The following is a 26,765-nucleotide window of genomic DNA, read 5'->3' on the forward strand; positions in this document are numbered from 1 at the left end:
CAAAGCCTACCCGAAGAGCTGGGCCATTCCGGTTGCTTCTGGGATGGAGTCTGGAATCTCTTGTTAGGCCTTTCTGATTGATGCAACAGTTGCATAGATGACTAAATGGAGAAAATCCAAGCCAGTCAATGTGCCAATAATCAGTCATGTATTGTTGGATTCCCTGTGTCTGTGGAACCTGGGCAAGCAGAAGGATTCTAAGAAAGAGTAGCTTATGGCATGCTAATGTGGGATGCATGAAATTCTTTCAGAAAGCAGAGATGCAACTTGCATAGCTGCAAAGAATGAGACAAGAGTAAGATTTCTCAGTGGATCCAACCAACCATCTCTGCTCTGCAAAAGAGGAGGACTCGTCTCAAGTAATGTTCTTTCGGCCTTCCAGTGAAATACTTTACCAGCCCAAGAACATGAACTTTTTTCTTTTTGAATGGGAAAACCCCAGGAACATGAACAAGGATCGATAATATCAACTTTATACCAATTGATTACGCCACTTTTATGCTATCGGGAAGCAAGAACAATCATGTCAAAGGATAGGTATGTATAGACACGTCTAGATAGGTAATTATCATGCTCAAGGATCAACTATGTGAAACAAATATAAGAATAGATAATCATACCTCTCAAGCAATAACAGGAGAATGATCTAGCTGGCTATCCATCTGCCACTTGCTGACTCCATCTAATCTACGGAACTGGAGGGAAAAGGTCTCTTTCTTTGAGACAGTGAGTCTAGCATTCATTTGATAGAAAAGGAGGTGTATAACCAGCATCCTTCAAGTTGGCAGACAAATGGTTCAACAGTTGATATATCTCAGCACACAGGGGATGCTTTTTGTCTCTTGATACGAAACAGTTAGCATAACCAGAAATATTAATCCAACTGCAACCAACCTCCTTCATCAGACCTCTTTCTAGCATTTCTTCCCTCACATTCTTCACATGTTCCCAGTTCCCCTCTTCTGCATGGATATTAGAAAGGAGAACATGATAACCCGTAATCCTATCTGCTCCCTCCATATCAAGCAGCTTATTAGCAACAACTTTTCCCAACTCAAAGTTTCGATGGATTTTGCAGGCAGCAAGGAGCGATCCCCAGATTCCTGAGACATTACCTTCTTTACCCAATTTTTGAGCAAAATCATATGCTTCAACCACCCTCCCAACTCTTCCTAACATGTCCACAATACAAGCATAATGTTCTGTTGAGGGTTTGATCCCATACTCACTCTCCATGTACTCAAATATTTCAAGGCCTTCATTGATCAAACCAGAGTAACTGCAAGCAGACAACACTGCTACAATGGTAACAGCATCAGGGTTAACACCAAGTTCTCTCATAGAATGAAATAGCCTAATAGCTTTCTGCCCCATTCCATGTTGACCATATCCCAATATCATATTGGTGTAAGTGACAGAATTTCTCTCAGCAGATTTGAGAAAAACTCTTTCTGCATGAACAACTTCACCGCATTTTGAGTACATGTCAACCAGTGCCGAGCTCACAAAGACATTTTCATCAAAGAAATTGCGAATGGCAAAACCATGCAGCAGCTTTCCCAGAGCTATACTTCCTAACTGACTGCATGCCGGAAGAATTGAAGCTAAGGTCACAGCATTGGGCATGATATTCTCCATCAGCATCTGCTGAAAGATAATCAAGGATTGTTCGACCAACTCATTTTGGGTGCTTCCCGAAATCATTGCGTTCCATACAGCCAGATCATTGTTCCCTTTGCATTTCCCATCGAAGATTCTTTGTGCATCTTGTGTTAAACCTGATTTTGCATACATATCTATGAGATAACTCTCCACTCCGTGGAACTGAATTCCGTGCCTGATCAGATAAGCATGGGTCTCTTTACCGATTTTGTGATTTCTAAGATTTGATGCCGCAGAAAGTAAAGCAGTTATTGTCACGCCATCGATTGCAAACCCCAGCTTTTGCATCTCATACACAAGCATCAACCCTTCATCGTCGAAGCCATTCTGTACAAAAGCGCAGATGATGGTATTCCAGGAAACCACATCTCTTTCCTGCATTCCACTGAAAACCTTGAAAGAATCTCTAATAGAGTTGCACCTTGAATACAAAGCAACGATTGCATTGAGCAGAATAACAGAAGAAACCAAAGAACTCTTTATTAAATATGAATGTAGTTGCTGGCCAACATCCAACTGTTGTAACTCTGAAGCTGCAGTTAGTGCTGACAGAAAAGTCACATCATCTATATTACTATAATCTTGTTCTTCCAATGCCTGGTTAAATAGTTCAAGTGCAACAATCGGGCAATTATTCTGAATATAACCACCAATCATAGTGTTCCAAACATGTGCATTCTTCTGCAAGCAATTGTCAAAAATCTTCCTAGCAAACTCAAGGCAGCCAAGATCTGCATACATGGTGATGGCAGAGCTCACAACGAATAAATCATTAACATACTCACCTCCCAATTTTATTACCATCCCGTAAACCATATTAGCAATCTCAATATCCTCTAAAGCAGAAATAGCTGGAAAAACATTTACGAAACTAACAACAGTTGGTCCAAAACCCGATTTCATCATCAGCAGCAAATGTCTAAATGCCTCCATAAATCTACACGTCTTGGCGTACCAAGAAATCATAGTATTCCAAGAAACCACGTTCCGTTTACGCATAGTCCAAAACACTCTCTTCACCAAATCACTCTCCAAGCTCGAAAGACAAGTCGCATACATATTCAACAAAGAATTGTAAACAATTCTGCTAGGATATACATTGGAACGCAGAATATGGCAGTGCACAGCTTTACCTATCAAAAGCTGCTTCGTCTCGGCACAAGCCTTCAGAACCGAGGAGTAGGTGTAAGCATCCGGCTTTCGGTCATCAGCGGAATTGATGGTGCGAAACATGCGGGAATACAAAGATATTGCCTCATGGGGCACGTTGTTGCAAACGTAGCCAATGATAAGAGTGTTCCAGAGAACAATGGTTGGTTGGGAAATAGCATCGAACACTTGGCGGGCAAGGTGGAGCTGCCCTTCTCTGCACAGCTGGCTCAAACGGAAGCGGATGGTTTTGGGCTTGGGAGGTGAGTTATGACCGATATGGCTGGAGTCGTCTGAACTAGTGCATGATTGTTGCTGGGTGAACTGCGGCGGTACAGCGGCGGTGGGGAGTACGGAGGCGGAGTACTTGCGGTGGTGAGTTTGAGCAATGGTGGATGAGGAAAAGGGAAGAGACAGTGGTGAAGAAGACGACATGGCGACGCGCATCTTTTCGTCTATCCTAATAATAATGAATAATGATTATTTTTGTGTGATATTTTATTAAATTCAAATTTCAATATATTTTAAAAATTGGGCTCCAATCTTATTATTATTTCATCTTCCACTCTCACACATCCAAAATTTGAACCAAAATCTATAAAGAGAAATTTTGAAATTCTAATCGTTGAGTTATAGCTTAAAGGTCCGATTAGTCAATTACAATCCGGATGTTTGAACCAACACCTTTAAAAATATGTTTTGAAGTCCAAATGGCTAGCTTGGGAATTAGACCTTTTATGGTCTCAACAACCAAGAATTCTCCTTAGCTTGAAAATATACTTCCCTCAACTGGATTAGTTGAAGATAAGATTGAATTATGACTTATCTTAACAACTCCTATCTACTCATTTTGAGATCAAATAAAACGTACAGAATTCTACCAGAAGGAATCACCTCCTATAAATAAAGGTTTAGTCCCAGGCAAGGGATACCTTTCAGATGCTGGAATATTGCTTTCACACTGCATACCACGATTTCTATTTACAGTTTATTTCTTAAAATTATTTTCACTTAAATTCGATACTAACTTGAACATCAGGGTGCTAACATGTTGTTTTGCAGGTTCTGTTTCTCAAATTCTTGTATCTCTTAACCCAGGCCCAGAATGAAGGTCCAAACTTGTTGAATTTGTACTAGTTCCGTACGCATCAATATAAATATAGAATATAAAACATTTAGGTTAAAGCAATTAAAGAGGTTTAGTCCACGACACTTCAACATAAGTGCTACAAGAAACATGTGTTATTAACCTCATAGGATGGATTTATTATATAAGGTAAAAGATATCCTTACACCCATCAAACTAGATTTTTAGTTAAAAACCTATCACCAAACTATTTCCCTTCAATTTTAATTCTTTAGCAGCACCGGGTTACACAATCCCACCTCCCATGGAGCTATAAGCTATCTAAACTTGCCATGCAATAGCCCCGAGCTCATCATAATAACACAGGCCAAACAAAATGAAAGTAAATGAGGTATTAGGTTGGACGACAGTTGACGAACCACAAGCACAAAAGGATCAATCAAGCCAAGTTGGCCCCTGTTTAACATAAATAAAAAGTCGATCTTTTCAACGTTAGGAGTAAAGATGGACGACATTTAGGGCGAAGTTGGAAAGCAACAAATTTAGATGTGCCACTATAAGATGATTGCTTACAAGATAATGCTTGTGAAACATGTGTGAAGCTGACTGGATTCCTTGCCAGGACCAATTACATAATGGAAATGGAACGATTAGAATATACATTTAAATGCAGGCAGATCGAGCCACCTGCAGTAAATAAGCCGATCCACCGTTTGATGAGTCAGGAAGGGGATGGTCGTGGAAGTCTCTTGGCAATTTCCTGCAAAGGCGGGACATGACAAAATCGAAGTACATCAGTGTGTGGTATGTCGGAAAGGAAAGCATCAGGATTCGATGCTTAATGAGAAACTGCAGCAACAGCATAATAGAAGGAACAAAGAGCAAGTGTATTATGGCAGTAGAGTTCTAGTGATCAATTACATGTATTTGCAGTTTCTCTTTGTTTGCAGAAAAGAGAGGTAGTGTTATCTTCAGTATTTAGTCTATGACTTCAATTGGCAGCAAGAGACACCAAATTGAAGCAATTAAAATAAAGAACTTACTACATCCTCAGAAAAGAAGGGAGTTTTTTGTGCTACAAAAGTAAGAGCATAAAAGGACTTCGACAACCAACCATTTCAGTTATAATCAGCTCGTATGATAGCTATCCACATAATTAAGAACCACATTGATATAAAGAGATGGTGACAATGCAAATCAAGCATATCCCAAAATTCATTGCTAAGGACCATGTTAATACAAGCACATCATAATTCCAACCAAAATCAAAAGGCAACAAGCTTCTATCTACATAACCATGCAGAAAAGATTTACTACTAGATATAATATCAGCAGTCTTAATTTTCTGATAATGATCAGCCAGACATATATTACCATAGATTACATATATAATTTTATTACCTATATCAACATCGGCATGATCATAAAGTAATTAGGAAACAAAGCGAATCCCCATAATCTAGTGAAGACACATATTGCCAGCCAAATGCACGATTAAGATACTTGATCATGACATCTCTCAGTGTACATTCAGAGTCCAGAAAATTGTATTCTTTGGAGAAACGGAATGGAGCAAAGTAACAAACAGACTCTTCATCTATTCTAGATTATATAGAAGAAGGCTTTATCTATGAAATTTTATAATGATTATTTGCACGGTATATATGTCAAATGACAATGAGGTGAAGAGTGTTAAAAGTAAAAAGAGTACATAGTTAAACTAAATAATCTCTTTATATCTTGTTGCCTTGCATATATTTTATGAACAAAATACAAATTGATTGAATGAATGAGGTGTAAGCTAAAATTTAATTCAAATATAGTGATAAAAATGCATCCTATCATTTTGGGTGTTGTGATATTTATGTAATAACGGACAATACTCCATGTGTTATAGAAACTATTCACCAGAGTTATTCGATTCTAAAAGAGAGTGCTTTTCCTGTTAGAGAATGAGTTGTTAGTTAGATTGTAACACTGTGCTGCACATCTATCATTCTATAGTCAGAATGTCAGCTTTCCTGCTGTTGATGGTTTAGATGTAGTAAGGGTGGTAGGATTCAGATTAGAAGATTGATTGCTAGGATTTTCTAATTACCTAATAACGTATTACCCAGTCCGATAATAGGTTACAACTAGAAAGTCGGTAGAGCTTACATTCTAAAAAGAAAAAGAAGTGCTACAGCAGGAAACAGCAAGAAGAATTTCTTGATGGGTGGATGTCAGATTTCGACCAAATTTTACACTGAGCTACACAAAAAGGATGTATGCAAATAAACATTTCAAAAAGAAGAACAAGAACAAGACTGAAAATGCACCTCAAACAGCTGGTTTATGTTGTCTGCCGTCTTTGCAGAAGTCTCAATAAAGAACATGCCATTCCTTTCAGCATAGTCAATTCCATCCTTGAAAAATTGAAAAGCAAATGTCATGCAGTGCCATGAATAGAATACTTTATAGCAAGGGAAAGTTCTCCAGAATATTCTGCTCACTTGAACTGGTACTTCTCGTTTCTCTTGGAGATCAGCTTTGTTACCAACCAAAGCCATGACTATATCAGGACTCCCATGCTTTTGTAATTCCTACCAACCTCAAAATAACCAACTTCTAATCAAGGAGATGGTTTTTCAAATAAAGAGGAAAGTATATCATAAAAGAATAAGCACAAAATTTTAACAAATTTGTATTTTCTGAATGTAGGTACTAAGAATGGACACTGAACATATGACCATAGAGAGGATACATGCAACTCATTTCCATGAGCATGCAATGTTGTTTTTTATATCACCTCTCATTACAAGTGTCGAGTACATTAGTCATTGAACAGTGCTAAAAAAAGAGAGCAGTATACCATATCTTGAGCATACCTTGACCCAGTATTGCGCTTTAGAGAATGATTCAGGACTGGTTATATCATACACAACAACTGCAACAGCAGCACCTCGATAATATAATGGTGCAAGAGCTGCATACCTGGATATATGCAAGAGGATACTTAATCTTTAGACACAATCTTCATAAATCCAGAACAGTAAGAAGGGATATTTTGACATTACCGTGGGCAAAGGGATCCCTTCCCTAGAACGAGAAAACGTGAAAATGAATTTTGCAAATGATGTTTGAACTAATACCTTTCTTGTCCAGCAGTGTCCCATATTTCAAATTTCACTGTAGTAGAATCCTGCAAGGCTATTGTCTGAGACAAGAAAGATGCTCCCACAGTAACCTAAAATCATCAAAGACATCGGAATGAATTTATCAAGAATATATGTCATCTAAATATTATGTTATCCATTACCTTGGATGTTGGATCAAATTGACCACGAACAAATCGAAGGACGATGCAACTTTTACCGACGCCAGAATCACCTAACAGCACCAACTGCAAAAATTATGGGATGAGTACACCAGATTTGATTTTTTATTTCTTTTGGTTCTCACATCTTTCTGTAGCAGGGTTCAAACTTTGGCATTGCCTTCAAAACGATGTGTGCTGAAAGGACTAATTAAGCTAAGAGTTATTATTGGTATTTCCAGGAGTTATCTCAACTTAACTACACTCAAAACATTAGAAACAGAGATCCGTTGTGCCTAGTTCAGTTATATGCCCAATGGCATAATTGAGTAATAATAAACAAGAATTCAGTAAAACAGTGATATGCTATTGGGAAACCTATATATGTATAACTTCCTCACAAACAAGCATGCAATATATTTACCTTAACGCGAAGGTTTTTCGGGTCATTCACGCCTCCGTTCTCAGGATTAATTCCAACACCTCGCCCAGTATTTTTATCTGCACATATCAAAATTTGACAATTAAACCCAAAAATCAATCAAATTCCAAACTTCCAACAATCCCAAGCTCATAGGACTACCAGAAAAGGCCAAAATTACCCAAGTGAATGGACCAATACCATAGAAGAATCCCGGGTGATCGTTTTCAACCTTTTTTTTTCCCTTTGTTTACATAATTACTAAGAAATTTCACAAATTAAGATTAAAAAGAGAAAGAAAGGACGAAACCAGATTAAATAAAAAAAGATGAATCGAAACCCTAAACGTCGAAATTCACCTGGAACTGACGAAGAGCAACCCATGGAGCAACCCTGGAATTGTGGGTACGAGATCGTATCTGTGCTAATATGTATATAGTTTAGTCCTGATTACAGATTACTCCTCTAGGGTTTAGCTTAATAAAAGAGCTGATCAATGAGATCAAGAAACAAGAATGTTTGTTTGAGAGAGGGAGAGAGAGAGAAAGGATACAAATAGAAAAGCAGAAAATGCCAGACAGGTAAAGCCCATAAAGTTATCTCCTTTTACTGACCTAGCAAATTTAGGAATCCAGCTTATTCCAATCGCGTATCTCATTATACAACTAGACAAATACATCATACAGATTGAAAATACATTAAGACACATCATCTTAAAATATTTTTGATTGACTCCCAGTTGATTGATGCAAACGGGCTGATAATTTACAAATAATAGATTTTAGAATTTTCAAGAAACCTGACAAGATCTAATCAACAAGGTGCATCTCAATTAATTCAAGTTCAAATCACTCACGAATTTTTCGATTAATCAGCTGATTCAAAGAGCTTTCAAATGGTATAGGACTGCCCATAACAAACTCTTGTATTTTGCTTTGTAAAATAATATAAATAAAGATCATGTACAGTCATTTAATAACACAAACTCCCACTTATTGACTCAATTCTCTCTCTATTTTCGGTTGTTTTAGGTTTATATTTTGCACTCCACACGAATACTTATCACCCTAACATCATATTTTTTCATTATTCTCACTTTGATTTTAGTTTTTCTTTCATTTTTATCAGTAAACCGTTACTGATTTAAGGATCAAAGTGCTAATATTTATTTTAGGATTTTTTTGAAAATCCTCCGACCTTTGTGGTACGGCTAAAATTTGGCGTGCATAAAAAATAATTTAAATATATTTTATATTATTTAGTACTTCTCTAATTATTAATTACTATAAGTCTTAATATTAAATTATCATTATTTAGTTGTATATTTGAAACTTTAAATAATTGTTTGTTTGTTAATATTAATATCCATTATAGCACTGAAGCCCATCAAAAAGTGGGCTGAAGAGAAATTAATGGGCCGGAAAGTCCGTTGATATTCCATTTCCACGTACAAAGATGGTGGGAAACAAAATTTTAAATTCTCTAAAAAAATTATGAAGAATTTTCTTAAAATGAATGATATTTTTTTATGATTTCTGAAAATATTTTCAGGAAAAATAATTTAATTTAAGAAAAACTTATTTTAATTTCAGAAAAATTATATTTTAATTTAAAAAAATCATTTTAGAAAAAATATATTTTAATTTTAGAAAATATTTTTACTTTTAGTAACTTTACACTTACTCGTAATTTATAATTATATATTTTCCCTGCCTAGGAAGCATCAGACGGCACGTATGAAAATGGCAGGCCACAACCACGACCACGTATCATTAATTTTCTAAATAATTACACAAATTTCAGAATAAATTACAATAATTACAGAAATTACACAATATGATCGATCTAAATTGCACATTATTTTTAAAAATTACAAAATGACACAATAATTATAAATTTTACAGATTACGATATAAATTACGGAAATTACTCAATTATACAATTATTACATACTAATATTTTCAATAAATTTCTAAATTATACAATTATACCCTAAGTACACATAAATTACACTATATGCCCTGAATTACACAATATTTTAATTTGAAATTTTTTTTTGAGTTACGAAAATATTTTTAATTTTATGAAAAATATATTTTAACTATAAAAAACATATTCGGATTTTGAAAAAATATATTTTAATGTTAGTGGAAATTTGTATTTTGATTTCAAAACTAATTTATATATCCGATTGTTAATTTCGAAACGAAATTTAAATTGTTTATGCAATTTTCCCAACGCACAAAGGTACAAATGACTTCTTTCACTGTAAATATAATTACTTCACAAACGATAATCGAAATCTTGAAAATTGAAAAATCATTATGAAAAAATAGAAAAGGGTTCATTACAGCTACCTCTTATGAAGTTTGACATAATTACAGATACCTTTATTGATTTTTTTTTTTTTTTTGAAAAGGTTGTTAGAAAAAATGTAAAAGAATTTGATGGTGAATAAAGTAAATACCCCGTAAGGCATATTAGTTCATGAAAATATTTTTAAAATTTATAATTTAAAATAATAAATAAATTTATTGTTAAACGGACGTTAAAATCGACGGAGTTTTTATAATTGAGAGAGAGAGAGTTGGATGAATATGTATGTCCACACAGAGCCACTTCATTATTCCACCTTACTTAACAAACAATTAGGACAAATTATTAAAGGAGTTGATGTGATATTGATGCACCCTACCCCAATTACATAGAAAAATCCACTTTCTTCATCAACCTCCAAAATGCCAAACAAATTCAAAGAACAAACTACACAACAACTTCTTACTGATTAGATTCCCATTCGTGCCTAAACTTTTTGTTTTCCTCCATAACAAATAATTGCATGTCCAGTGATGCTCAAACCCATGATTTTAAACTTATTCACGAAATCTCAATTTTAGGATAAAGACATCATTGGCAATTTAATAAATTTTCCAAATTCAATAATGTCTTAATAGTGTGTATGTATTGGGTTTTTTTTTCTTTTGCGGATTACATTGACACTCCCTGATATTTGATGTAATTACATAAGCACCCTTCGTCATTTGCAAAATTACAAATCCTTTGTGGTTATGATTTTAATTTACGTTAACACTCTTTTAGACGCAAAAATTTACATAAACACCTAGAGTATAGGATGTTTGTGCAATTAGATCTAATTTCGGATAATATCAATGTAATTTATTTATTTTTGAAATAAGATTAGACTGACCAACTTCCTGGGGGACAATGCCACCTGATAATAATTGAGGATAAAATGTGTCCTTCTTGGGCAATTTCATTGAATTTAGACAAAAGTGTTGTATGCTTCATGGGATGGTGTTCTTAGACTTCATTATATTCCTACCTTCTCATAAACCTTATCCTTGAAATTTTCAACTTACAATCATATTCTATTTTATTTATTTATTTTTAAGAAAGTCACCAAAAATATTATTTCATTGTATCATTGATCATATATGGTCATTCTTATTTTTATTTTTATTCTTATTTTAAAAAATAAATTAGAATTTTATTATTCTATCGATTGTTCCAATAAATACACTTCAGTTTGTTGATGATTTTAAGGATAAAATAAATTAAAATAAAAAATTCTGAGTTCAAATTGTACGACTGTAACTATTTATGTGGTGCACACAGTTCAATTAACGAACAAGGGTCGTCTCAAGCAATAATGATTTAAGGATCAATAATTTATCTCTATACTATATATTAAGGAAGAACACATTTATGTGTCTCTATATTTTGATTTTTTTAATATTTAATTTATTTTCTTATTTATTCATTTAATTTTTCATTCATATTTTCTTATTTTTTCATTTAATTTTCCACTCACCCACTATTTTTTTATAGTTATTTCTTTTGTGTTTTGAATGCAAACGTAATTTCTACTACTATTTAGCTTATTTTTCATAATTACTTTTGGGATTAAATTTTTTATATATTTATTAAATAATATTTAATTCTTTTATTAACCTTAATAAATTAATAAACCTTATTTAAACTTACTGTTTCATATTCTCTAACAATTATTGTTCTCTCAATGCGACTCATCAGTGGAGAGTCTACTGAAGTTCAGACAACTCAGGTACATAGATATTGACATATTTCGTGAATAATTAGCTGTTCAAATTGCTTTAGCTATGCAATAATTACTTGGATTTGAATTATGAATTTGAATTCTATTGAATGTGTGGGTATTTATCTTATTTTATATAAATTATTGTAATTTATTTATAGTCATATTGATGTCTTGGATGAATCGACGTGACATTAAAAAAAAAAAAAGAACCTATAATGGAAACATTGCATTGGTTGAGGGAAAATGTTCGAAATGCCTATAAATATTGAATGTCAAATGGCGGACTTGATCTCCTGAATTTTGTATTCGCATGTATCTGTTTTCAATCTGTTCTAAAGAATAGTCTTTGATATTGCTACTCGCAGACTTCAGGAGACTTGTATTCCATAAGTTAATAGTCATATCAACCTAATAACAAATTATAGTGGGAGGAATTAGCACTTGGTATATTATTAATTAAATCTAAAATATATTCTTATTTTTCATTCAAATTTATATCTAATAAAATGATAATTTCTACAGTACCCTGCTTTTCAAAACATCGATAAAAGCGATAAATAATCATCGATCGGGACCGATTTATTTGATAGGAAATGATATTTTCTTTATGAATTATTTAATTATGGGGAATCATATATTCGGATGGAGAGAAATTTAGTTCTAATAATTGAGTAGTATTTATAAGTCACTCTACGTACAATATATTTAGTATACGTATCAGATATTTAAGAATTTTGTTGAAGAAAAAAATACTATATTTAAAATAAAATGAAACTGATGATATTGAAGAGTCAGCCGTCGACGGCGGCGTCTTGCCAGCAAAGTAACATGAGGACGCAGCGGCGGAGGATGTAAAACCTGGCCCTTTGCTCCTTCACCAGACGCCCACAGCTCCGCCCGAACGATCTCAATGGGTCTCCCACGTGCCTCTCGCAGAAGCTGCTCTTTTCTTCTTCTTTCATGGCCGACGGCGGAGGCGGCGGTGGTGCGGGGTGGTTTAGTGAAGTATTGGTGGCGGTACCTACTTCTGATGATGCTGATGCATACATACATAGATATATATATATATAGTGATAAGTGGGCTTGAAACTGAAGAAGATTTCTTCTCTATGTGGTGGTCTACTCAATTTAGAATAGAATCAAATTCGTATATTTATTTCTTTTTATTTTATTTATATTATTCTATTCTTTTTTAATTACATTTTTTATTCAACATTTGTTACAAAATTTTAGATGAAGGTTGAAAGTCAAATTCTAAATCAATCAATAAATTTAAAATAAAAAAAAATTATTATTAAAGTAAACTAAATACCTACATATGTAGAACTTAAACTCGTGATCTTTTGGTCGAGACCTCAACCTAATAATGAATTTCTTTAGGATTAATTATATTTGGACCCCATTTAAAAATATAAAATAACATTTTCATCAAAAAAAAGTTTTGAAATTAAACTTATACCCCATAAAAAATTCACTATTAACATCTGACCCCACTTTATTATAATTTGGACGAAAAATACTGATGCTAACAAAAAAATACATATATACTTATGAAAAAATATAACGATATTAATCTTACTCAATATATATATATATATGTAATATCGTTTTATAAGTTAAAAAATATATATGAAAATATTAAGTGATGGACAAAATTTAAAATTTATATAATTTTTTTTTTTTGCTTATTTTAATATTTTCCTTCCAACCCTAATGAAAGGAGATCATGTATAAATTGAAAATTTTTAAAGAGGGTAAAAGTGTAATTTCAAAGAAAATTGAAGGAAAGTGTACATTAACATTTTTAGAAGAAGTCTAATTGTAATAATCCATTTTTTATGAGGTGGAAATGTAATGATTTGTAAATAGACTTTACTATTTGACCCATTTTCCTAGTCCAAATCCACACCCACGGGGCGGGTCCCGGATCTGCCGACCAGGGTCAAACATTATTTTCGTTTTGCATTTACGAATTTCAAGAATATCATAAGTGCGAGATTGACTGTGTCCCAATTCATGGGATCCAACAACTAGAAAGTCGTGTTTGCTTCATAAACACGCCACGTGTGCGGTGGTGACCGTCGTTAAACGATCAATTTATTTTAAAATATTAAATTGTGCTACGCCGTTTTAAGTACACATAAAAAATATTTTTTTATGTTTTAAAATAATTATTATAAATAAAAATAAAATATAAAAATCAATATATTGCATTAAAAAAAAGAAGAAGGAAAGAAAAAAAAAAACTAATTTATCAGATAATATCAAATTTGAAAGTTGTATAAGTTAGTTATCTATCGATTGAAGGGTAATTTTGACTTTACAAAAAATAGTGCAGTGGCGTCATTAACTGCTATTTGTAAGTGTGTGAAGGGTTTTTTCTTTTTATATTAGTATAAGTAAAAAAAATTATTTAATATTAATATTTTTGAAATATGTCACTCACGTATAAATCTTGCATGTGAAACATTTCTTTTATAAATAGAAGACAATCAGACTCAAATCCAAGATATTTTCTTCGATCTGATTCTGATATTATGTCGAACGATTATCTCATCTATTATAAATATTACTCATTATTTTAAAAATTATAAATAATCAATTGAAAAATTAATTCCATAACGTATTTTGTAATTTTTTGTTAAACAACAAGGGAGTATTTATAATTATAACAAAATTTATGAGCGTCAATTGTAATTTACCCAAAAACCAACAAATTTAGGAACGAAACAAAAAATTGAAGAATTAATGATTTTATTATTTACATTCTTACGTAAAAGAATAAAAAAATATGTTTTGATGTGTGTACGAAACTATTAGATTCGTTAAGCTCATATCCGTATGCCAAAAAAAAGGGGAGGGGGGGGGGGTCGAATCACCTTAGGTACGGATTGATTCTCCAGATACGTGACCTATAATTTAAAAAACTATAAGAACCATGCTGAGAAGGCGCTAATTACAACTTTTCGATGCCTAAATCAATAAAGTTGTATAGAAGAAATATCAAAAGTTGTCAGTATAAAATAAAGAATAAAACTTGTACCTAGAGCATAAAGGGTTAGCGTTTATAAAATTTTTAAATTGTACAATTTCACGTCATCCACAAATCAAAAAATGACCGTATAATTAGCATGAGCCCACATACTTGAATTTGAATCAAGTCGGGCTTGTATCAGAAGGAACCGAATATTTTATAATTAATAGAAAAACTACACTCACGATTTTCAAGTGATTATCCCCACATCAATATTGAATCACATGTGGCTATGTGGAAAATATTACATCATAATAAAACTTAAATATTATATGTGCACTGCATTTGATTTTTTTTTACAAAAATTTTGGTTGAAAACCAGTTACAAATGTCAAAGTGCAAACTTTTGTAAAATTGAGATGACAAGTTGATACAAAAAAAAGTTTAAATGCCAAATGTGAAACGGTCATAGATCGAATGGCAAAATATAATTAACCATAATTAAATTACCTTTCACATTAAAAAGATTATATTAAAATTAGTTTTGCATCAAAAAATAGTTTAGTTTAAATTATAAAATAAACTTACAATAAAAGATATACGGCCTTTATATATATATATATATTCATATTTAGTTTTCAGTTTTTAAAAAATTAATTAAAGTAAAAAAATAGATTTATTTATATGTATTATCGTTGGAAATATATTCATTTGATACTAGAGTTCAATATAAAACGTATTTTAATTAACAAATCCAAATATATTATTATTTTACAAAAAAAATTATACAAAATTAAATATTTTATATTTTTCACTTAAAATTAAAAATTAAAAATAAAAACATAAACAAATATATTTTTTTATGATCGGTCATTTTTTGTAGAGAATTATGAGTATAATTATTTAAAAAACATCGTCTCTATTTCAGTTTCTGAAATAAAAGTTCAAATAAAAAGAATTTGAAACTTCAGAAATTAATTACGAAATTTGAAAGTAATTATTTTATTTTATTTTATTTTATAGTCCCACTCTGATTTGAACTTAGATTTTGTAATTCAATAAAAATAAAAGTGTAGGAATAATTACATTGCTTTCTTCGGACATTGTTGTAATTATATGTAAATTTTCTATAATTTTTGATATTTATTTTCGTCTAACAAATGATTCATTCGTTGGTCAAAATTCACCAAACTTATAGATACTAGCAAAAATAGTAAATAAAAATATATATTTAATTTCGATTGACGTATTTTTGATATATTGCAGGTCAAACAAATCTTTTTTGACTAAACTATCCTTATGCATCTTTCACGGTAATACACGTTAGGAGGTATATCTTTACTCTTATAAATGTATTTTGGTTTAACAAATCATAAAAGTAATGAATGAGTAAAAAATCAATTGGGGGTACGTAGAATTTTTTATTCAACTTTTATTGAATTCTGATTAACAGAAGAATTTGTTTGTTAGATTAAACGAACATTATAGGTATTGGATGTAATTTTTCATACCACATGAAATTTACGAATATTTACAGCAAATCTCATGGGAGGAAAGTATAATTATCCGTAAAATTTTGGTACCTGAATTTTGTCATTAGTGTCGATTTGATACCTAAGTTAATTTCAAATGACTCAATTAGTCTTCAAATTTTACCACTAATATCATTGTGATACTGAATTATATATCTTTTTAATGTAATAAATATATTAATAGTGAAATTCGGATAGTAATCACCTAAAAAAAAAAAAATTAAAAAATCTCTTTATGTTTTTCAAAATGAAGCAAAAAACACATCTATAGCGAAGGTGTATTATTTTTTTAATTATAAAATAATATTTATATTCTTATTTTTATGTTATTGATCTTGATTTAATAAATCAATGGTTGAGATCTTATCAATAATATCTATGGTTCATATTTCATTATTTAGAATTCATGATACAAATTTCATAGTTCAATCAATGATTCGAATTATATTTTTTTGATATATAATAAAAATATATAAATTTAAATTAATATCAAAATTAAAAAAATATAAATATCCACATCCAGTCTTCTTCCCGCCCGCCGTTTTTTCTACTCCCCCCCCTCCCCCGCCTGCTCCTCCCTCATCAACTCTTCCTCATTGTCCCCGCCCCACCGCCGTCCACCCCCTTCCCCAGCCGCCCTCTCTCTCCCGCAGTTGCCGTCGTCGTTTTAACCTCTAAATTCTTTTATTTTTTACATTTTTCCGAGGTATAATCTTTTATCAATTTCAATCTTTTAAACATATTGACAAATGAAATTGGTACTCTTTATTTTTCTCTTGAACATTTGATGACTGGTACTACAAATCACATCTTAGTTCATCCTGTAGAATCTTCTTTAAACTTTTTCCCAGCAAAAGTGAGTAGTTTCTAGTTACGCTATGAGTATTTGGAGTCACTTTACTTGATGAGTGCAGCCCTGTTTTCTTGGTGGAATTTAGCTTTTCATCACTGGGCATAGAGTTAAGATTTAAGGTGGATACTGAATTAGTCTTATGCACTGAAGGTATTCGATATTTTGACAAGCTAAATTTTAAACTTGGAAACACCTCCATAGTTGATGAACTTTGGTAAGTTTCGAGATAACTTTACACATACGATTTTCGCAGATAGCTTAGCAGCAAACTGGAAGTTTGCTATGGGATTCCCCTCAGTTGTATATTGAGAGAGATATAAGAAAATAGAGCCTTTTTACACAAAAAGAAGTTATGTTTCCTAAACTACTGCAAGTGGATCTCTCATCCAGTAATCCTCAATCTTCATAATCTCTCTATTTCAATGAATTATTGTTCAGTGACTAACTTTAGTTAATTATGGCTTGCGATGGAGATCCTGCATCCAAACTCTACCGACCTCTATTAATCAATGTTAAGAAACACGAGGACTGATAGAATTTGTGCATTGTGTCTTGAATGAGGAAAAGCCACTTTACATGCACTTTTAGATGCTCTTTCCATCAACGGAGATGGATTTCTGACAGTGGACTCATCCACGTTCGTATGCAGGCAAGTATTGGGTATGGTGGCATTTCACATCATTCCATGGCATTGCAGGAGATACAAGCGGCTCTTTTTCAAGGCTTCACTGCTTTCAGCCACCTCAAGCACATTCATGCACGCCTCCTGCGGTTCTACCTCAATCAGAACCACTATTTATTAAATAAGTTGTTAAAATGCGCCTTTCATTTCAGCCACCCGGACTATGCCGTGACTGTATTTAGGCAGACCCATGAACCCAATATTTATTTGTACCATACTATGATTCGTGGGTTGGTCTCAAATGATTGTTTTAACCAAGCTATAGATTTCTTCTACTTGATGCGCAAAGAAGGATTTTTGCCTAACAATTTTACGTTCCCTTTTGTTCTCAAGTCTTGCTCGAGGAACTTGGATTTTGGGCTGGGTGCAAAGGTTCATTCTCTGGTTGTCAAAGTGGGTTATGATGGTGATGTTTTTGTGAAGACCGGCTTGGTGGGGTTCTACTCAAAATTGGAGAGGCTGGAGGATGCCCAGAAGTTGTTTGATGATATTCCTGAGAAGAATGTGGTTTCTTGGACTGCGATAATGGGTGGTTATGTTGGAGCTGGAAGATTCAGAGAGGTGGTTGATTTATTTAGGAAGTCCTTGGCAATGGGTTTAAGGCCAGACAGTTATACGCTTGTTCGGGTTTTATCTGCATGCAGTCAGCTGGGAGATTTGGGGGCTGGCCAGTGGATTCATAAGTATGTTTTGGACATAGGAATGGGTAGTAATGTGTTTGTGAATACTTCTTTGGTAGATATGTATGCGAAGTGTGGAAACATGGAGAAGGCTCGTGCCGTGTTCAATGAGATGCTAGAAAGGGATATTGTTACTTGGGGTGCCATCATTCAAGGTTATGCCGCAAATGGACTACCAAAAGAGGCTTTAGAAATGTTCCATAGAATGCAAAAGGAGAATTTGAAACCAGATTGCTATGTCATGGTTGGGGTGCTCTCTGCATGTGCAAGGTTAGGAGCTTTGGAACTGGGAGAACGGGCTAGCAGCATGATGGACAGGAGTGAGTTTCTCTCAAATCCTGTAATGGGTACTGCCTTGGTTGACATGTATGCTAAATGTGGGAAGATGGCCGTAGCCTGGGAAGTCTTCAAAAGGATGAAAGTGAAGGATCTTATAATTTTTAATGCAGTCATATCAGGCTTGGCTATGACTGGCCACGTGAAAGCTGCATTTTGTTGTTTTGGTCTATTAGAGAAATGTGGGTTGAAGCCTGATGGAAATACCTTTCTTGGTCTGCTTTGTGCGTGTTCTCATGCTGGTCTTGTTGATGACGGGCGTAGATATTTCTATGCCATGAGTTGCTTGTATTCTTTAACTCCTACTATTGAGCATTATGGAAGCATGGTTGATCTTCTTGCTCGAGCAGGTTTGTTAGATGAAGCCCATCGAATGGTGTGGAATATGCCAATGAAGGCTAACGCTATAGTTTGGGGAGCTTTGTTGGGTGGCTGTCGGTTACACAAGAACACTCAATTGGCTGAACATGTCCTGAAACAGTTGATAAAATTAGAACCCTGGAACTCAGGAAACTATGTCCTTCTATCAAACATTTACTCAGCTAACCAGAAATGGGATGAGTCGGAGAATGTTAGGTCAATTATGAAAGAGAGCGGCATTCAGAAAGTGCGTGGCTATAGTTGGATAGAGATAAATGGAATTGTTCATGAGTTCCTTGTTGGAGATACTTACCATCCTATGTCGGATAAAATATATGCAAAACTCATGGAGCTGGCCAAAGAACTGAGAGCAGCCGGCTATGTGCCTACTACAGAATTCGTGCTCTTCGACATTGAAGAGGAGGAGAAGGAGCATTTCCTGGGTTGCCACAGTGAGAAGCTAGCTCTTGCATTTGGCCTAATTTGTACTAACACTGATGCAGTCATCCGAATAGTTAAAAACCTTCGAGTATGTGGCGATTGTCATACAGCCATCAAACTCATCTCAAAGATAACGGGACGAGAAATTATTGTCCGGGATACTAACCGTTTCCATCACTTCGTGGATGGATCATGCTCATGTAGAGATTATTGGTGAGGTATGGTCAGGCTGATAATGAAATTACACCAGTCACTTTTGCTACTTGATCTTTTGAAATTTATTTTTAGACAATATAGTCTTAGTTCATAAGATTGGATAAATAAATTAAGGGATAATTGCATTTTCCTTCCTAAGTGTTGATGTAATTACACATATACCTCTTATAGTTTGAAAAATTACATACAATACCTTTGAGGTTTACATCCATTTAATAAATAGGTCACCCTGTTAGTCAAAATTAATTGAATTAGTTGATATTAACAAAAAAATTGAATGGAAATTGATATTTATCATTGATTGACTTATTTATGATTTATTGTAGTTTAAACAAATTTTTCTAACTAAATTACCCTTATAACGGTGAAGACATACTTCCTCACATGTATTAATGTATGAAGATATATAAGGAGAATCTAGTAATAAAATATTTGTTTGACCTGCAATAAATCAGTAATAATTCAATCGAGGGTAAATATTGATTTTCATCCATTTTTTTAATATAGCAAATTCGATAAATTTTGATTAATGATGGACTTATTTATTAAATGCAAGCAAACTTTAAAAACTTTAAATATAATTTTTTTAAATTATAAAAAGTTTATGTATAATTATACTAAATTTAAAAAAAGAAAAAGAAATGTAATTATCCCTAAATGTAATCAAACAGCCCTTAAAAAATTTTTAAAAACAAGAAATATCTACCATACCAATTGAACTTTTGTATTATAAATGGCCCATTATAAGTCCTACCCCTTGACAATGTGAATATTTAGGCTTCATATGTTATAACTCCAATTCTTAAAATAAAAGAGAGTATTTTTATATCGTCCAAAAAACTATGACTCCATTGAAAGGAAACATAGAAGGAAAATGGGCTTAAAAAATATTGGCAGAAATTATTAATAGTTTAATATTATAGTATATTAGCTGTTATATAGTCCATGGTTGACGATATAATGTTATTTTAATCAATTAATTGAAATAGAAAGATATTGTCTCTATTCGTAGTTGTTTTCGATTTTAAATCATATTTGAAAGTTGTACAGGACGGCCTCGAGGTTTTTGAAGAACTCGAGCGTAGAGGGTCAATTTTAAAAATCAGCTAAAGATTATTAAATTAAAATATTAATCAGATTGATGGATCAACCATAATAACTACTAATAAATGATTCATTATGGAATGAGGCATATATTAATATTTTCAAGAACTTGAATAAATAGATATTGCAGTTGCACTTGGAAGGTGGGGTGGATTTGTAAGAGACTCAAGTGGGCTCATAACCCATTTACAAGAACAGAAAACTAAAAGGGGAAAAGAAAGAAAAGAAAAGGAGGAAATTTTCATCATTCTTTTTCCTAGTTCGATACAGTCAAGCAAAGGGAATTTTTTCTGTGATTATTGGGGTGGGAAAAGAGGACCCCAGAATGAAACTCAGAAGATTTCTATCGATCCATGTTCTATCATTGTTTCTTTTTATGGGATTTCTGTATTATGTGACGATATTCATATTTATCGAAGATTGGTTTGGGTTACAGAGCTCAGCTGGCTTGCTAAACTCTCTGATCTTAAGTATTTCCACTTTTATGTGCATGTTTGCGTTTGTGGCGTGTCTGCTCTCGGACCCCGGCGGCGTTCCATCTGGTTATGTCCCTGATGTTGAAGATGGCCAAGGCCCAGATCACGAAATCAAGAAAAGTGTGAGTCTTTTGCTTGACACTGAACATTTTCGACATTTGGGAATGATTTTTTGGGGAAAAGATTGAATCTTGATGAGGCCCATTTCGTGTAAGTTTCTCGTGATGTTTTGGGATAGAATAAATCGTCTGTTTCTCTTGATTTTATTGGCCTTTAGTGATTAACTCACTATTTTGATATATTTCTTTGGGGACTTGTGATGGATGTAGTGAGAATGAATTTGTTGTGTTTGGTGATATTGGGTGGTGCATAATCTGAAATCTTAGATATGGTTTAGCACCTACGTTGAGAAAAGGGAATGATTGAAAAGAATTTAAATTTGCGTAACTTGATGACATTATGGTTGTGTTTTTGGATGGAAAAGTGATGTTCCATTTAATTCCTCAAATTGAATGGAACTCAACTGATCCGAGTAGAGTTGGAACTCGGCCGGTTTGCTTTTGGGATTTTCAGCCTTTTATAACACCTCACTTGGCAGTGCCTGCACAGGTCGAGCATTTGTGTTTATATTGCTTATCAGACTCTAAATTTGTTTCAACATTGGTACCTAGACCCTGGAATACTGAAGGATAATAGCTTCGACAAGTTTAATGATTGTAGGAGCATAACCTCTTTTGCTGTAACCTAGCACAAGTAAAAGCTTCAAAAAGTATAACTATTGTATAAGCATGACCGTTTAATATTTTCAGTTTTTAGTTCTTTGGTATCATGCAAATATTCTGTGGTGGTACATGATTTTATTACGTCTGCACACAGCATGATCAAAAGTAAAGTTTTCCATAGTTGATTAAATATTTAAGAAATTATCACTATTTGCCAATACTTATGCGTTTGTCCTTATAAATAAATAGCACATTCTGATCATATAGTACCCATAGATCAGCAAAATAATTGGATTCATACTTATCCTCGAAACATTTAGCTGTCATGTGAAATTCTGCATCCTCCACCTCTTTAATGAACGTTTTTGTTTGTTCTTGTAGGTTTTATTCTTTGTTTACGTAACACTCATGATATGCTTCGCTGATAAAAGAGTTATTGATTAATGTTCAGGAACAGTTTTCCTTATCTATATTTTTAAAAGACATTTGGAGAAGAATAGCCATACTTTTGCTCCCAGCCCTTATTTGATGGCACTGACATGCCTTATATTTTAAATTTCTGCAATGAACTGCCTTAAATTTTAAAATTCCGCAATACACTTCAGGTATAAATTTTAGGAACTCTTTATTTTATCATCCTTTTTCTCTTTACTACCCTTTGTTCCTAATGTTCTTTTTTCTTTATTTTCCTTTATAATTTCTGTTCTTTTTTTTTTTTTTCCTTCTCATCATGGTTTTATATTGGTTGCTTATGATCAATTGATTTGCCTTGTAATATGGATAGCTATACGCACTAAAGATCTCAAAGGAGATCATTTGAACATTCAAAGTTGAGTTTCTTTTCTTGGATGCTGTAAGCGATAACTCATATAAATGAGCTGCGTCTATTGGAGATATGTCAAATTAATTTAAATTGTTCAATTTGGGTTTTTAGGGTGCACAACTGAGGCAATGTGACAAGTGTTCTGGACACAAGCCTCCCAGGGCTCATCATTGTCGTGTCTGCAGAAGGTGTGTTCTTAGAATGGTGGGTGATCTTTGGCTGCTCATCGGTACAGATCAATTTCACAAGTAATTTTACATTTTAGTGATTTGGTAATGCTTTTAACATTTCTTTCTGGTGCAAAACAATTGAATCAGGATCACCATTGCTCCTGGATTAATAATTGCGTGGGCCAAAAGAACTACAAGCCGTTTCTTCTTTTACTCTTCTATGCAACTGTTGCAAGCACTTATTCTGCGGTAAGCTTAGTTTTTGCAACTTTCTTTTTCATCTCATTCTAAATCTTTTTATATTCTTATGTTTTGTTTGTCCATTCTCAGATTCTTATAACATGCAGCTCACTTCAGAAAGACTGGGATTCTACTGGCAGACATCGTCTCAAGACCTTTCACGTGAGTTGGTATCCATTCTTTTTAGCTACTGTTTAGATGTCATATAATTGAAGAATCCTCTGGCATTAGACCATAGTTGAGAAGCAATATTCCACATGTTCAAGAATCTATGTTTCTTCACTTTTATCGCGTGTGAGCCAGCATTCTCCTCTTTTAGTTCCTTACTATTTTTTTTCAGATTGTAATTATCAAATGTTCTGGAAATATCTGATTGTGTTATTTATTTTCAGGTTTGTTGTGTGATTGGTAGTGTATGTTTAAGTTTGACGCTTGGATCTCTGTTCGCCTGGCATGTATACCTAACGTCCCGTAACTTGACAACGATAGAGGTACATCTCTTGAGCTAATTTTCAATTCATTAATAGCTTATAACAGTAAATGATGATCTGCTGGTGAATTATCTATCAGTACCATGAGGAAAAACGAGCTGCATGGTTGGCAAGGAAATCCGGGCAGAGCTATCATCATCCTTATGATTTTGGTTTTTACAAAAATATTACCCTGGTCTGTCTTTCCTCCCTCTCAGAGTGTGTGTGTGTGTGTGTGCGTGTGCGCTTGCACGTGCACATTGTCTCTAGGGACTATTAGGGCTGCAGATAGTTCAAGCCAACTCAAAGAACAGTGGAAATTGAGTTTGATCTTTTTGTTCTCAAGTCAAATTATTCTTGTTCCAAAGCTCGAGATCTTCTATTCAAATACTTTTATTAACTGTTAATATATTTTTATATTTCTGTTATATTATTTACCATTATGACCTCTGAGCTCTTGGCCCTTATATATGCATGCATACATCTCTCTATATATACATATCTATATGTGTATACTGCAAACTTGACTACTTGCCCAAATACATTACTCTCATTGGTGAAGCTTCCCTGAGAATTCTCCTGCTATTTTGCTTCTCGTTTCCATTTCTAATCTTTTCTGTCTCTATTTTATTTATTTTGTCTTTTCTCCCTTTCGCTGCCTATACTGTTTATAAGGTATCATCTCCAAGCTTGATACTGATCCCTCCATTTTCTCTTGCTGTTGTGTATGTTTTCCTCTCTTTTTTGTCCTGATTTGCTCTCTATGGTGGAGCTCAAGGCACAAGGTGATCGAGCTTGTCAAGAATCAAATCGCTTTCAAGCTCGAATGCATGTGATTCGAGCTAGAGCGTGGAAAAACTTCACTAATCTTCTACTCTACTACTTGTTTTTAATGTGCCCGCAAATATTACAGCATGCATTGACCATTTCTTGTCTTTATTATGCTATATTAATTCTATTGACATTAAATGTAAGTATAACTTGCAAATGAACAGGTCTTGGGTCCGAACGTGATAAAATGGCTTTGGCCCACGGCTATCAGTCACATCAAAGATGGACTTAGCTTCCCGACTGTACGTGAAAGCTCATGACATGATCCAGCCGAACAAAGACTCATGCAGGCAGTCTTTTTCCTCTCCAGTAGCAGTTGATGACCTCAATTATAGATCTGATCTGCTCGGGGCTAAATCACCGAGCATCTTCAGATCCCTGGAACGGCTGGATATCGTGTTATGGTCTAAAACGGTATAACTATTACTTTGAAAACCTTGCGCTGGGCTTTTGTGATTCTACGCCATACCCAATACAATAATCAGTTTGATAATGTTGCTCTAGCTCCATGCGGTAAATGTGCAGAGTGTACAAGTATATAGAATACTGCTGTTATCTGTAGACATTCTTTCTGAATAGATTTGTGTATAAAATTTTCCATCACCTATTATACGTTGTATTGTTTACAATTATTAAACTGTCTCAAGTCCGGAAATATCGGCATCATGCATTGGACCACTTTTCTTATTCTTATTAGACTGATTGTGAAATGGATGCACCAATCATCAACTTGCAATATGTTTACTTACGTAAATTGCAAGGACAAAAACGAGGGGTTTATGAAGTTGGAATGTGTAATCCAGTTGAAATGTGTGTGGTGAGTGGATTAAATGAAGAGATCTTAGTGTTATAAAACCTTGTCGACAAGAAAACACTGAAATGTTAGCAAGTAGGTGAAAAGGATGTTATATATAGATAGAAATATGTGTATAGATAGTGAAAGCAATGGGGTGGTTCAAGTGACAAGATTGAAACCACCTCACATCACATGCCTTTTCTCAACCCTTCAATACATGTGAGCTCACATGTAAGAAGACAAGTATCAAAGTTAAGGTAGTTTGTTTTATGTGATGAAGCAACAATTGCTATATATGATGCATGCATGCCTTCCTATATATCATCTTCTTTCTTCCACTAACATGCATCTGTTTTTCCAGGACTTGGAAACTTGTTTATATTTAGATTTGATTGATTGGAGACAATAAAGCCTCGGAATTGTCATAAATTTTCTCTAAAGCTTTTATGCTCAAACCAAGTAATTAAAAATGGATTAGGAATTTCTAGCCTTTTCTTGATCAAAATGACTAAATTGCCCTCAAGGGATAATTACCACCATCACTTTCATCTTTGATTTCTGGCACCCGCATCTCTGACTTCTGTGTTTAATCCAAACTCTCTCTCAACTTAATTAATAATCGTGCCGTACACGTGTACATCACACACACCCAAAATGTGTAATTGACTAAGATTATAATATATACACGAATAAATTAATTACAGATATCCCATCATTGTTTAAAAAAACATAAATATACTTCCCGATATTTGATAAAGTTATGTAATCAATCGGTGGATCGAGATTTGAAATTGTCGACTTTGTTCTTACGGCATGTTCACTAACCCCATACAAAAAAATTATTTTTTTTAAAAGATAAGTAAACTTTACAATTCAAGTTCACAAGAAGATTTTGATTAGATCACCACAAGAAATAGATAAAAATCTAAAGAAAATTAAGAATTGGGTTAATTATTAGACAATCGTTCAAATACAGAGATACTGATAGTTTTTCAAATGATAAAAATATATTTATAATTATGCCAAATTTGAGATAGACTCATTATAATTTACCATATATATATCATAAATAAATAAGGAAGGTGGAATATGAGGTCAAGAGTAGATGATGATGAATTGCTGGACAAAGGTAAAAAGTAAAAAAGAGCACTTGAAATTGGAATCTGAAAAAGATTCACTACACTTTGGTATCTTATTAAAATATTCAATATAATATTAAGCAACATAAATTTATATCTAATATTTTATTTATTTAGTCTTTCCAAGTGATTAAAAGTGCTTTTCCTCGTCTTTTCTTTTTAATTTTATCGATAATTCTTGATCAGTTTTTAAGATTTTTTATTTAATAAAAAATATCGCAAATTTTC

General features: G+C 33.4%; 4 protein-coding genes across 6 annotated transcripts in view; 2 read left to right on the plus strand and 2 right to left on the minus strand.

Moving 5' to 3' along the window:
- The window catches only part of LOC105166591 (pentatricopeptide repeat-containing protein At3g22150, chloroplastic), a gene marked incomplete in the record, with an annotated part of 3,970 nt that extends 594 nt beyond the window's left edge, over window positions 1-3,376 (minus strand). For both annotated transcript variants that reach the window (XM_020695533.1, XM_011085993.2), the window contains 2 exon segments: window positions 1-178; window positions 621-3,376. In XM_020695533.1, coding sequence (XP_020551192.1) covers window positions 733-3,258 — 2,526 coding nt within the window.
- On the minus strand, window positions 4,328-8,210 carry LOC105166592 (ras-related protein RABF1). The gene is made up of 8 exons (XM_011085994.2): window positions 7,974-8,210; window positions 7,618-7,694; window positions 7,197-7,280; window positions 7,030-7,124; window positions 6,766-6,871; window positions 6,391-6,480; window positions 6,217-6,303; window positions 4,328-4,658 (listed from the first exon to the last, which is right to left on the minus strand). Exons 1-8 carry the CDS (start codon window positions 7,996-7,998, stop codon window positions 4,620-4,622), a joined length of 603 nt encoding a protein of 200 aa, XP_011084296.1. The 5' UTR covers window positions 7,999-8,210; the 3' UTR covers window positions 4,328-4,619.
- LOC105166593 (putative pentatricopeptide repeat-containing protein At3g08820) lies at window positions 16,791-19,812 on the plus strand. Of its 2 annotated transcripts, none has more exons than XM_011085995.2 (2): window positions 16,791-16,904; window positions 17,701-19,812. In XM_011085995.2, exon 2 carries the CDS (start codon window positions 17,737-17,739, stop codon window positions 19,765-19,767), a length of 2,031 nt encoding a protein of 676 aa, XP_011084297.1. In that variant the 5' UTR covers window positions 16,791-16,904; window positions 17,701-17,736; the 3' UTR covers window positions 19,768-19,812. The 2 variants fall into 2 exon arrangements, with proteins under 2 accessions (XP_011084297.1, XP_011084298.1); XM_011085996.2 differs by lacking the exon at window positions 16,791-16,904 and adding an exon at window positions 16,932-17,265.
- Window positions 21,006-25,272, plus strand: LOC105166594 (probable protein S-acyltransferase 15). Its single transcript, XM_011085997.2, has 7 exons — window positions 21,006-21,468; window positions 23,003-23,095; window positions 23,209-23,310; window positions 23,392-23,463; window positions 23,694-23,792; window positions 23,872-23,967; window positions 24,767-25,272. Exons 1-7 carry the CDS (start codon window positions 21,196-21,198, stop codon window positions 24,860-24,862), a joined length of 831 nt encoding a protein of 276 aa, XP_011084299.1. The 5' UTR covers window positions 21,006-21,195; the 3' UTR covers window positions 24,863-25,272.

This window comes from Sesamum indicum, linkage group LG7 (assembly GCF_000512975.1).
Source record: "Sesamum indicum cultivar Zhongzhi No. 13 linkage group LG7, S_indicum_v1.0, whole genome shotgun sequence".
Lineage (NCBI taxonomy): Eukaryota > Viridiplantae > Streptophyta > Magnoliopsida > Lamiales > Pedaliaceae > Sesamum > Sesamum indicum.